The sequence below is a fragment of the Strix uralensis genome, chromosome 2, assembly GCF_047716275.1.
Source record: "Strix uralensis isolate ZFMK-TIS-50842 chromosome 2, bStrUra1, whole genome shotgun sequence".
Classification (NCBI taxonomy): Eukaryota; Metazoa; Chordata; class Aves; order Strigiformes; family Strigidae; genus Strix; species Strix uralensis.
In genome coordinates this window covers 26,350,442-26,362,968 of record NC_133973.1, presented here as the reverse complement: position 1 = coordinate 26,362,968, position 12,527 = coordinate 26,350,442, and the positions used below count along the sequence as shown (strand labels likewise).

At 36.9% G+C, this 12,527-nt stretch overlaps 1 protein-coding gene across 4 annotated transcripts in view; it reads right to left on the bottom strand.

Annotated features, from left to right (window-relative positions):
• USP25 (ubiquitin specific peptidase 25) overlaps positions 1-12,527 on the bottom strand; it is a 96,655-nt gene that overhangs the window by 30,676 nt on the left and 53,452 nt on the right. For all 4 annotated transcript variants that reach the window (XM_074858106.1, XM_074858107.1, XM_074858108.1 and 1 more), the window contains 5 exons: positions 11,210-11,296; positions 5,741-5,878; positions 4,769-4,845; positions 3,987-4,060; positions 2,360-2,508 (listed from right to left, as the gene is read on the bottom strand). In XM_074858106.1, coding sequence (XP_074714207.1) covers positions 2,360-2,508; positions 3,987-4,060; positions 4,769-4,845; positions 5,741-5,878; positions 11,210-11,296 — 525 coding nt within the window. The remainder of the gene's footprint in view (positions 1-2,359; positions 2,509-3,986; positions 4,061-4,768; positions 4,846-5,740; positions 5,879-11,209; positions 11,297-12,527) is intronic.

Here is a 12,527-nt window from a genome sequence, read left to right as displayed (position 1 = left end):
ACGCTCTTAACTTCAAGTATGTGCATTGACCTCCACCTTCTTTCGAATTTGGATTTGAGTTCCTTGGGAAAGGGAATATCTTTTTTTCTGTTTGTACATTAGCTTGCTTACACCCTACTCCAGGACAGAGGTTTTTAGGCATCGTGATAATAATAAGAATGATTATAATAATGAACAACAAGCTAAATACCTCATTAGAGCCAATGGTGGGAACAAGGAAAAAAAAAAAAAAAGAATGTTACTTTCAGGGTCTTTCAACACATGCAACTACCACATTAATATTACTCTCTTTAAGCTTTGATATCTACCAGCTCAGATGAATGTTACTTGAAGTCTTTCTTCACTGGAGACAGACTCATTAAAACTACAAGAAATTCAACTTCCTTCAGTATTTCCAAACCTTCCAATGCACTGTAACATCTTTGAGGCATTACATTTAAACATAACTACTAACAGCAGCAATCACTATAAATAAATTACTTCAGGGAAATGTAACCAGTTTACTTGGCCCTGGTAATAATGCAGTAATATTTTTCTAAATTAGGACTTAACACATTACCTTTCTTGTTTTGCCACTGTTGTCAATCTGTCATATGACTATTTCACTTCCATTTCCACATGCTAAGAAGCCAAGCCGATTAAAACCCTGACAGTTTCACAGAATTCAAAGCTTAACACTCCAGACCTGCACATGACTATCCTTCTGTTCCCCATAGTTTCCTGACATTGCAGGTTAAAAAAACTTCAAAACCAAAACAAAACCAAACCCCAAGTCTGACATTTCTACTCAAGCATTTATAACTGAACTGACATTTTACACATGAATGCACACAGGTTTTAACTGCAAGACAACCTTCAGTCTATAAAGTGAACAATTGTGCTCTTGTGGTAGGTACACCAAGATTGCACCTTGCATAAACAAACTGAACTTTGGATTGTACCAAGATATTTACAAGATTTTTTTTATTCTCCCAGTTGTATTTTAGGAAACATGCTCATTGTAAGACAACATTTCTACAAGTGCTAGAATAAAAGCAATTTAAACATCCTGTGAAAGAACACCACATCCAGTAAGATGTGTAAATACATTTGAAAATGCTTGTTAGTATCTGATTTGCTTGATCAATATTTGATCAACAATAGCTGACCAGAAAAAGGGACTGCAAAAGGGATGATATAAAACTTATGTTGGTAACACAATATTGGAAATAGAACTTCAGACTGGAAGATGATTTCAGTGTTCATCACTAGGCTTGGTAATTAAACTCTGTGCATATGCTGATATGATTAAAGGAAGCAAAATTTCATTACAGCAAAAGACTGACATCAAGGAAGACACTATACCTGAACATTTTACTTAAGTAGAAGCAGCCTCCTAAGATTTCACATCTTTAACATAACTTTGATGAAACATGAACAACTGTGTAAGGAGAAAGTAGCTCAGCCTTTACAGGCAATGGGTATTCCTGTATTTCCACATCAATAACCCACAGATTATTAGGGAGAGCTCTGCCAGAGAAGAATGCTGGGCATACACATGCATGCCAGCAGTAAGAGGGGACACTTCTGAGGACACCCTCTTGGTTCTATAACCACCATCGGTCCAACTACCTCTTTTCCCTAACCTGTGACTTCTGCACAAGTAATCTCATTTGTAACCTCATCCCAACACCATACACTGCATAACCCACTTCTTAGCAGGGCTCCATCAGAATTCCTCCACCCATGCTTCCAGCATGCTCTGACTTTTGGCAGCTCCTGCTCTAGCAAGAGCTGTCCTGAGAGGAACAGCAGCCCAGAGCAAGTATTGTCTGTCCACCACCACAAGCAAAAAGGAGGAGAATTACCCACTGTAGGGGGCAAAGAGGAGGATGCTGGGAAATGTCAGTAAAAAGGGGAGAGGGGAAGAAGGCTAGGGTGCTGAGGAATTACAAGACAGAGGCACAAAGGAATAACAATGCTCTGAAGTGATGCTCAAACGCACAGCTCATGGTTGCTGTTTACAGCACAGGGCGGGCAACTCAGAGCAGTGGTCAGCTACCACAGGACATTATATCCATGACCTCTCTGGAGATCAAGTATCAGCAACAGGTGGGAACCACCCTGTGCCAAATCACTGTACGTGCTTAATTGTGCCAGCTTTTAATAAGCATGAACTTCCTATCTTATGAAAAATCCAAAAAGATGATACTCTGGATACTTCAGAAGAGATATGAACCCTGCAAATTAACATTCCAATTATGCCAGACATCAGAACCTGCACAGAAGCAGGTCACAAAAAACCACCATGAACTCCAATGAAAAATAAAGAGCACTACAACAACATCCTGAGAGAAGCCCACAGGAGTACTTAACTCACCTCCTGACCAGACTTTGCAGAGTTTTCTGAATGGAGAGATTCAATTTCCCCTTCAATCATTGCAGCTTCTAGGCACTCATGCAGATCTTTAAAGCCATTAACCTGGAGTGGATACTGGCCAAACATTTCTGTGTTTTCAAATTTTTTACCTTCACAGAAGAAATTAAAGAATTAAGGTTTTAGGAACAAATGTTTACCTTTAAAAACCCCTAACAATCCTAGGTCACCTAACCTAGTCTACTGAACAATACCTACATTTTCTTATTGAACAATTTAATTATATGTATGAAAACAACTTACTCAAAAAAGTCTCGCGAACATAATATTGAGAAGTACTGTATTTTCCTCTCCAGCCCATTTTTTATATTGTTTTTGCATCTACTGGTAATAAGCAAAACTCAAAATTACTTGGCACCACACATGTATGGGAATTTTTACACATATATATCAAAGTCCTCCTCCTGCAAATAGCAGCTTAGTAATACAACTCTACATTGTATCAGCAAAGTCAGTGGAATTGCTGGTATGAAACAGCCCTTTGTATAAGTACATTTTGCAAAACTACACCACAAAAGAGAACATTCATGTTTTCTGTCGTGAAAACGAGATCATAATTTGGTTAACAGTGCACAAAGATATAAGCTCAAACATGAGGAGAAACATGGGCGACAAGTGATTTCAATCTACAATTTAAATATATTTCATCCTAAAGTCAATAACAAGTCTTCTTACATCCACCAGTTTCTTTTCATTGATTTGGTTTTTACATATCTCCTCAGTTAAGATGAGAACGTAAAGGATTAAAGTAGCCAAAAGCAAAGGAGCAAGAATGCTAGCTAGAAGGAAGAAATCTGCAGAATGGTTTTGAAATTTGACAAGTCATTATACACATTGTTCCATGCCGAGGAACAAACTGGAAGCCACTTTAAAGATTATAGGTGCTTCATTCAGCCACGTCCCAGGAGACATTCACTCTTGGGACGGTGGACAGAATCACCAACATTAAAAATACTTTCACAACTGATGACCTCCTGGAAATAGAGAACCCTACAATTCTGCCGATCTACTAATTACATGCAGGTAAGCTAAAGGGAAGCTTGTTGTACAGTCTCTTCTTCCTCAGCACTCTGACACTACCCTTGAGCAGGTTTTCACTAACTTGCTTTCAATGAACTGTACTTTTAAGAGGCTGAATTATCCATACCAGAAACTGTGCAGAAGAAAATGCAACAGTTCAAATTCTAAATTGCATTAAATGAAGCAGAGAGAGTGCGAGAGACTAGCTCACTGAAATACAGTAACTTGCCTTCTGTATAGCATTAGTAAGTGGCAAAAGTGCCCTGATAATAACTTCCTGCAAGCATTTGTGCTCAGCATTTCACCCTAATTTCTAGTGCACTTAAGTACATACACTTAGCTCTTGAAAGTTATCAAAAGAGTCTTTCTGGACTACTGCAGCTCTCTATTTACCTTCAGTATCATACTCTCAGGACAAACCTTCTGTCACAGACTGAACCCATATTCTCCAAGTATACTTCTGCAGAAGTAGCTAAAATGCTGTAACTTCATCATTCACAAGCACTGAACAGACACGAGCACAGAAGTCAAAGTAAATTCAGATGCATACCTTCAAGCACACCTACTGCTAGAAATCGTCCATAAAACAACTCCACCATTGGGTTCTTTGGTTTCTCTCCATCCCTGAAAACAGAAAGCGTGTTAGTGCAAAAAAAAAAAAATCAAACAAAGCTACGAACTCTTATAAAACTATGAGCAGAATACCCTGAATTATGGAAATGCTGCCTATTTTACTCAGTTACTGTTCATTTAGTTTTGTACTTTCCTCTGAGGAATAACAATGATTCACATATTTGCAATAACTATATTCTGAAAATTTAGTTTCAGAAGTGTTTCATTCTAGGAAAATTTATGTAAATCAATTTTAAGTGGTTGAATTGTACAAAACCCTTGTAAAAACTATTTCATGCAATACCCTAGAAACAATTATTTATTCAAAAGACAGTTTACAGATGTTCACTTATACAAACAATGAGTATTCACTTCTGAGAAGAGAAACAGGAGCAAGGTTTTGAAGTATTTAAACTACAGTATTGAAAAGGAAAACTGCATTCAAATGAAAAATGTCTAATTGGTTATGTACAAAACATATGTGTACTCTTTATATGCTTTGGACTTCATTCAGCAAGATTTCTAACATAAAATAAGAAGGTGAAAAAAGACAATTCATGAAAAATAGAAGGTATTGGCACATATGGAAAAAACACTTGAGCTAAAACAAGCTACTGAGTTGGATCTTTTTCAGCCAAACAGTGGGAAGTGATTTTTGGTTGTTTGGTTTGCTTTTTCTCACCAAAATGTTCAATGTACAGAGCTAGAAAAACATCTTACCTCTCTTCTTCAGCTTTAATTTGGAAGGCATCTTCTAGCCAATCTAATAATTTGTGTGTAAATTCACTAACATCTTGCTGTTGAAAAATACAAAATGATCAGTATATGACCACATATGTAACAGAACACAATGAAGTGTCACCTTACAAGATCAATACAGCAGTATTCCCCTCCACAAGAGCACCAAAAAAAAAATTTTAAAAAATTAAAAAAAAAAAAAAAATCACACCGTGTCTAAGACTATGCCATGATTGGGGGTTTTTTATGGGTGGCTCTTAGAGAACACTAAGGCTCTGGTGGTGCTCAGTCATTACACTGTCCTGTGATCCTTATTACTTGAGCTCAGCTTTCATACCACGCTAGTCCAAAGGCATCTTATGAATCCCATTGTTCAAACCCTTTGGTATCTAACAAATGGTGACTAATATTACTTTCATCAAGCACTAAACTCACATGCTGTTGTAATTAAACACCTTAGCCACATAACCTCATGTGGGAAAAATAAAGCATCTGAAGAAAAGTGGTTCTCAGAAAAGCCCACTATGATTTAGGCAAGAATCCTGAATATGAGTATTAGGACCCTGCAAACCAATATCTACACAGACAAATACTATACTAGGATTGTACCAGCCCTGAATGTACTGTTAGATCAGAAGAATAAAGGTCCCTAAAAAAACCACAGTCTTAGAAGCTAAACTAAACCCTAAAAGCAAGAATGTGGAACTATTAGTTAGTTTCTAAAATAACAGGAAGAAAGTATACTGAATAAAATAGTCACTCTATCTGGAATTTTTGTTTTCTTTTTAATAAAAGTGACTAGAGATCACATAATATTGTAGAAAAAAACTCAAAGAATGTGATAATCAGAAGTTTCTTTTCTGTGGACATTCTGACTGTCCATTAAGTATTTCCTAATGCCAGATGACCACATGAAAACATACCTAAGCTTGAATGAAAATACATAGAAATTACCTGCTGGGAATCATTTGATTTAAAAGCATCTTTAAGGATTTCAACTGCTCTTGATGGGTCAACATATTTTCTCTTTGAACCAACCAGAAGTGCAAACAGGTACCTAAGTTCACGCATGAAAGGCAGATTCCTATGTTCCTGTATTTGAAGAAGAATTAAAAATATTTAACAAAGTGGTAACAAAAAAATCTACTTTACAGAAGTGTTACTCAATGAACCAAGCATATACCCATCCAATCATCATAATATTATATAAGCTTACTTGTAGTACTACCAAGGTAGTGTTGCATACTTTTTACTTGTCAGTTTTACAAAATAATGTCATTTTCTAGGAAGAAAATTACATTTCAGAAACTGAAAGCTCCCTGAAACCACATCTAGATGTGGCTGTTTGACTTGAAATGAGGCTGAATGGACAAGCGGACAAATTGAGTTGCATTTAAGACAGAACTGTTGTTCCCAAGACTTACAAAGCCTTAAGTAATACACTGCAACAATATGCATTTATTTTATTGAAATTAGTATTCCCCTATATATGTAGCAGAATTTCTGGTGAGATTACACACTGACTAGTACCTTTTTAAGCTTTTTTTTTTCTGAAGATGAAATTTATAAGGTATACACAAATCATTATTATTTCTTATGATAGAAGTAAGAGAAAGAGCCTGTCTTCCTTTCTACTCCATTTTTGGGTTTTTTTAAGCATAGTTCATGAGGAATATGGAGTTCTTTTTCTGGTTTCCAGGAGAGAAGCAGAAGAAATACTTTCTGCCTGTATAATGAAAAGCAAGTAAACTGAAACACAAATCTGTCATACCATAGATTAAACCACAGGTTACAAATGCTGTGGAGATTGGGTATCCCTCATACTCCTAAGTAGATAGTTGACAAATACTTGTGAAATTAAAAGCCATGTAATATCCACACGTATTTAGAACAAAGTATCATTCAAAGGCAGCACAGATGTCAGATGCTGGTCAAACTAGAATTACTTGGTGACAAACTATTTCACATGCTCAAACAACAGACTTGTTTAGTCACTCGTATGTCAATCCAGCACGCATAAAGCTTCTTGTACATAAAGTCTGGTTTATTTCAGCTTTAAAAACTGTGCATGGTGAACTAGAACATGCTCCACATAATACCTAAAAAATACTTCTAGTCACATAAATTCTTAAGTTTTACTTGCTCATCTAGTTCACCTTGCAAAACACCTGCCAGTTATAAACAATGTTCACAAAAAAAGGCTGAAGAATTCATGAAATATCACCCTAATGCAGCATTAAATCATCATAACTTAATAAAACCAGTCTCCCATTTACATATTTAAAGCACTTTACCACAACAAAACAGGGAAACAAATTGTGAAAGTGATTTTTTTTTTTACTCTTTTCATTAAGTGATCTATTAAAAATGAATAGAATTTCAAGTTTTAGATACAGATATATTTTATCAAGATACTTCAATACCAGTGATAATACGTATGCATAATATACATGATGGACCACAGAATACTCCAGGTCTCACCTTCCTTTTGTTAAATCTGAGTACGTGGGCAGTGAGTATTATTGCACTACTTACCCAAATTTACACTACTAATTTGGCTGAGTTTTAAGCATACTTGTAGCTTTAGGTTGAACTGGCTAGCGATGTCAGTAGGATTACTCAGAACAAGTTATCTCTGTAAACCCTGTAAAAGTTCTCTAAAACTAGAAAAATCCTTCTTGTATTTTTAGAAAGCTCGATTTAATGCATTAGGCATGATCCTTGGCCAGATTATGTGGGCATTACCACAACAAACAGTGCTTCTAACTAAACAAAGCCTAAAATCTTCAAAAGGATGTGAGCCAGTCCCCAAAACAAGGTACACAGTTCCACAAAGGACTTGTACAGTAAAACAAAAGAAATACTAATGCAATCACAGCACAGCATATGACCAATTTTACAGCATACTATAAGGTGCACCAGTACAAAAAAAGATTAAAATAAATTTTGAAATAAAAACTGTATGGGAAGTTCATAATCTAAAACATTCTCTATTTTATCACCTATCCTGCCTGCATAAATAATTTCTTAATACACTGATGTTGGAACAATTTATGATTAAGAAACGCTTCCAAAGCAATCTACATATTTAATACACAGCAAACATTCATTATTCTCAATCAGTATTCCAGGTCACTGGCATAACGATAATGTTGAAACTGGGGGAAGGATGTGGTAACCTGTAGCACAGTAACCCACTTCCTTTGATAATAAAACATTTCCTGAAGGGACTGTCGAGGCTAAATATTTAGCTGGCCTCACTGTGTACAGCAAAAAAAGATCTGTTCATATGACAGCAAGAGGTAGGAGAACTGGGAGAGGAAATAATCTGCAGCAACTATAGAGAACCGTTATCTGTTCTACAGAAGGAAGCTGAGGAACACACCAAGGAAAAAAAAATTACTTTCAGATTAAAAAGAAAAAAACAGATTGGAGATTTTAAGTGTACGGCCAAGTTTAAAATCCAGAACAACAAAGTCCAATTAGCTGAGGTAATCAATGTGTGGTTGTTGTTTGTTTGGGGGCTTTTTTAAAGTCAAAATTTATACCAATGACTTCTGGATTAAACATTTTACATGCCAAACTGTCAACAGCATTTGGATTCAATGTATTGATAGGAAAAAACACCACCACCCCACTATGCAATATTCCCTGAACTACAACCACACGCTTTAATTCTAAATCAAGAGATTGTCATGACCATAACATTAAACTCTAATTTCCACCAACTGGAAGAACAACAGGATGTAAACAGAAGTGCTGAAAATCTGGGATTATTAAAACTTGGTCTTTATTAGCAAGGAAATTTGATCCTAGGGAATGTTAGTCACATACAGTACTTAATACTAGGTTAAAAATAAAAACCAAAACAAAACAAAGTTGAGAGAGTTTTAAAACAAGCAAGCAGATGGAAGTAAATTTCAGGACTTTTTTTTGTCAATTGATATCTTACATTACAGCTTTAAATCAATTTGCCTCTACTTGCCTTCACCTTACAAAGAAATAAAAGCACCATATTTGGGGACATGCATTCCTCCTATTTGTCTAAGTTCCAATTAGTGAAGCAATCTTGTTCAAGGTTAAACTTTTAGAACAATGTAGAAATACTATGCTTAGGTCAAGAAAGACGTTCTTTGTATATGTTAAAGCCAAAGGCACCCCTAATCAGACGAACAAGTAGATAGCCACCTTTGAGCAAGGACATCCCGGAGCCATTAGACCTTGCAGAAGGTACACTGCCAACTTGGCAAGCAGGCTCAAGGTCCGTGTACCCTTAGCTGAACTACAAAAATCACGCTTATAGGTCAAGACAACCCTTACCCAGGTGAAGACCCTTCCCCTGAGCATGCATAGTAGTAGAAATATTGCGTTGGCAGTATTATAATTGTACGTAAATTACTAACAAATCATCTTAGAGAGGATGGACTTAGAAAACTACTAACTCTGCAAGTTTTGTGTATAAATATAGTGTGAAAAGTCCTGTTGGTGTGCTTGATTTGTGGGAAACCACTGAGCACCTAGGCTTGTGCAACCCTAAAATAAATAAGCGATGTCTCTCCCGGGCGTGTGATTGTTGACCTATTGCACACCGGGCAACAAATCCACTTTTTGGACAACAATGTATTTTCCTAAATTCTCCCCAAAACATATTTCAACACTATTTTCAGCTGTATATAGAACAGCTAAGTACATCAATTAATAATGTTATTTCATTCTGGAGTTTAAGTTAACAAAGGAGAGGATACAAGCTACTGTCAGAGATTCTTACCAGCAGGCTTGCAGAAAGCAAGGTTTCTGCACAAATCCATAGACTTGCCTGGTGTCACACCATTTCACACAGCCTTAATATTGTCTGCCATGGTCAGAATTTCTAAGAAATAGAGCTTTAGAATTGCTAAAGAAATTCGGTTCCTAGTGTCAATGCTTGGGCAAGACACTCTTCAAAGACAACAGCTTATTACTATATTGCATACCACCTCTTGGATGTCAACTGCTTTTTACGCCCGAAAAAATGAAGGTAAAGAACCCTGAGTACTGGAGGATACTACTAAAACAAATTATATGTCAAATAATGAATACCAGGCAGAAAGTCAATCTAAAAATAAAAAAATAAACATTTACTTCAGTACAACTCTTTAGTAAAGCATAACTTCATCCCGTCTTTCTTACCAAAATACATTGTCCCATCACCCTCTTGTGATATGTTCCTAATACTACCCATGCTGTATGTGCACATCATCTCATGATCTACTTTCTTCCTAAAAAAACCTCAAGTGACAACTTGCTTTTTGAACCGGGGGGAGGGGGGGGGCGGGTGGTGTTGCAGAGGTGAGAGGGGGTGGCAGGAAGGTGGTGTAGAAATTATACAGTTCTGACTGAACATTCCACTTCCCTTTTATGGTACATACCTAGAAGTTTAGAAAACAGACACTATCTTTTCTATGTCTGTTTTCTTTCGTTTTTTTAATTGCAGATCTTATTTTTGCTAGTGAACATTCCAGTCAAGCCTGAAGTGCCAAACAACTAAGAACAGGCCAACAACACGCTCCCTTTTTAAAAATCCAAAAGAAAGAGGCAAAAGGCAATAGTCTAATTTCTAGATATGGAAGAATTCACTGCTCTGTAAGCCCTGGCTAAAAATCAGGACATCGAGTGCCTTCATGCTTCATACAGCCACTTCCTCTTCCCGTTTCTTCCTCTCTATTTCATAACATAGAAACCAAGGTGCCCTCATGCATCCTTCCTCAGAGGCCATCACGAAGGAAGAAAAATTGGTCTGTTTTAACCCTCAGTCTATGACCATTCCCCCCTTGACAGCCTGAGGTCACAAGAAACCTGAGCTCTCCCCTTCCCCAATCCCATACAAGTACCAGAATAAACATGGGAAAATTTATGCTTACAAATCACCTCATGAAAAGGCCTAATAACCAAAAGCTTAATCTCAGATCATGAGTTACAAGTAATTAACATCCCCAAAAAAACAGTGAAGTGGCCAGGCCAACACTGACAATGCTGCTGGCAAAGCTACACAGATCAAGAACATGCAGGTAACCAAAAAGCATGCCAGTAGCTGCACAGTGTGAGGGAACTTGAATAAAATATGTTTTCTAGTAGAAGCTACGTTCACATTAGAAATGCTCACCCACTAGTGGCAGTGCTGCTACAGCTGTGTCGGCAAAGCCCTTCCACTGAACCTGGTGTAAGCAGCAGTATGGTGCAAACTCTGCCTCCCTCAACACCCTGCCCCCTACTCTACTGTGAGGCTAGCGTATTTTATGTAAGATCCGTAATAGGAAGCTCAAATAAATGTTAATTGGTACCTGTAAAATCCGTGCTAACTTGAGCTAGAGAACAGTGCAAAATTCGATTCCTAGAGAGAAATACCCTTATCAGCCACCAGGGGAAGTTAGCTTCTAATTTTACCTTTTGGTTTCGGGGCAAGTCTTGAGCATTTGCAGGAGGATTGAAATTCAAAACTAGTCTTCGAAATTCCAGTAGGTTAAATAATGACTGAAAAGAAAAAAAAAAAATTAAAAACGTTTAAGCACTTCTACAAACAATACAAAATTTTTCCAAATGTGCCTTAGTGAAATGAGATGTTAAACATTTGCAATACTAAGGTTTCATTTCAGAAGGTACATTATTTCACTTACCTTTGCTAGACATTTTCACCAGAAGACAGTTATTTTTGCCAAGAAAACATCATAATCAACAAAAAACGTCTTTACACTTAATCACATAAACAATAATTTTAGATAAGAAATTACTTTATACAACTAATAAAGTTCTTGTAAAACTGTCAGTTTTCTAATTGAAATTAAAGCCTATTTAGACATGTAAAATTCATCTTGTAGCCCCTCTATCATCTACCTCCTCAGTGCGGACAAAGTACATTTTTGCATATGCAACTTAAATCCACTTGCAATTATCTGTACTTTTAAAATTCTGTCCACTTCTCCCATTATTATAGAATCTGAATGATATACATTAGAGTAAGGAAACTGGGTTATACATCTTTGCAGGTAAGTTACAGCTGATAACATTCTCATTTTACAAACAGGTGTCTACAGGCACACCCACTGTGTAACAACACTGTAAGAACCCCACAGTGTGACACACAGCCTGGAGCCAAGAGAGTACAAGAAAAAGATGACTCTGGGTTGCAAAAACAGAAGTCCACAGCAGTGGCTGAGAACTGAAGTCCTCAACATTTGTGTAACTGCATCGTTGCTTTTCTGTACAGGCAGAAAGCACTTTAGTTAAAAGTTTACTTCATTGCCACAGACTGGCACTTTGATGAAGAAAGGGTAGCAGAAAAGGTCTGAAGTATTTTAAACTTTAAACATCAGAGAAACACAGGAAAGATTTGCTCTCTTGCTCATACCCTTTCGTTTTACAATCTATACTGAACTTCCCCCCCTCCCACCACATAATAGCTATTTATTTTGGAAAGGCAGAGCTTGCCTACCCCAGCAACAGACTTTGATCCCACAACTTGTCCTACACAGGTAAAGGCTTCAATCACAGACCACGGTGGGTTTAATAGGATTTCAACCCCACAGTGCCAAGAAAGTGAAATTCAAATTGTGAAGAGGGACTGCATTTATTCTAATAATTTAGAACATGCTGGAAGGAAAAAAAGATTAATTTGTAAAAAGTTGCAATGTTTCCAACTGTCCTCATGAAAGAGCTTGTACTGAGTTTAATCTCGTCCCATACCCCACCATATAGAGCATCTCCA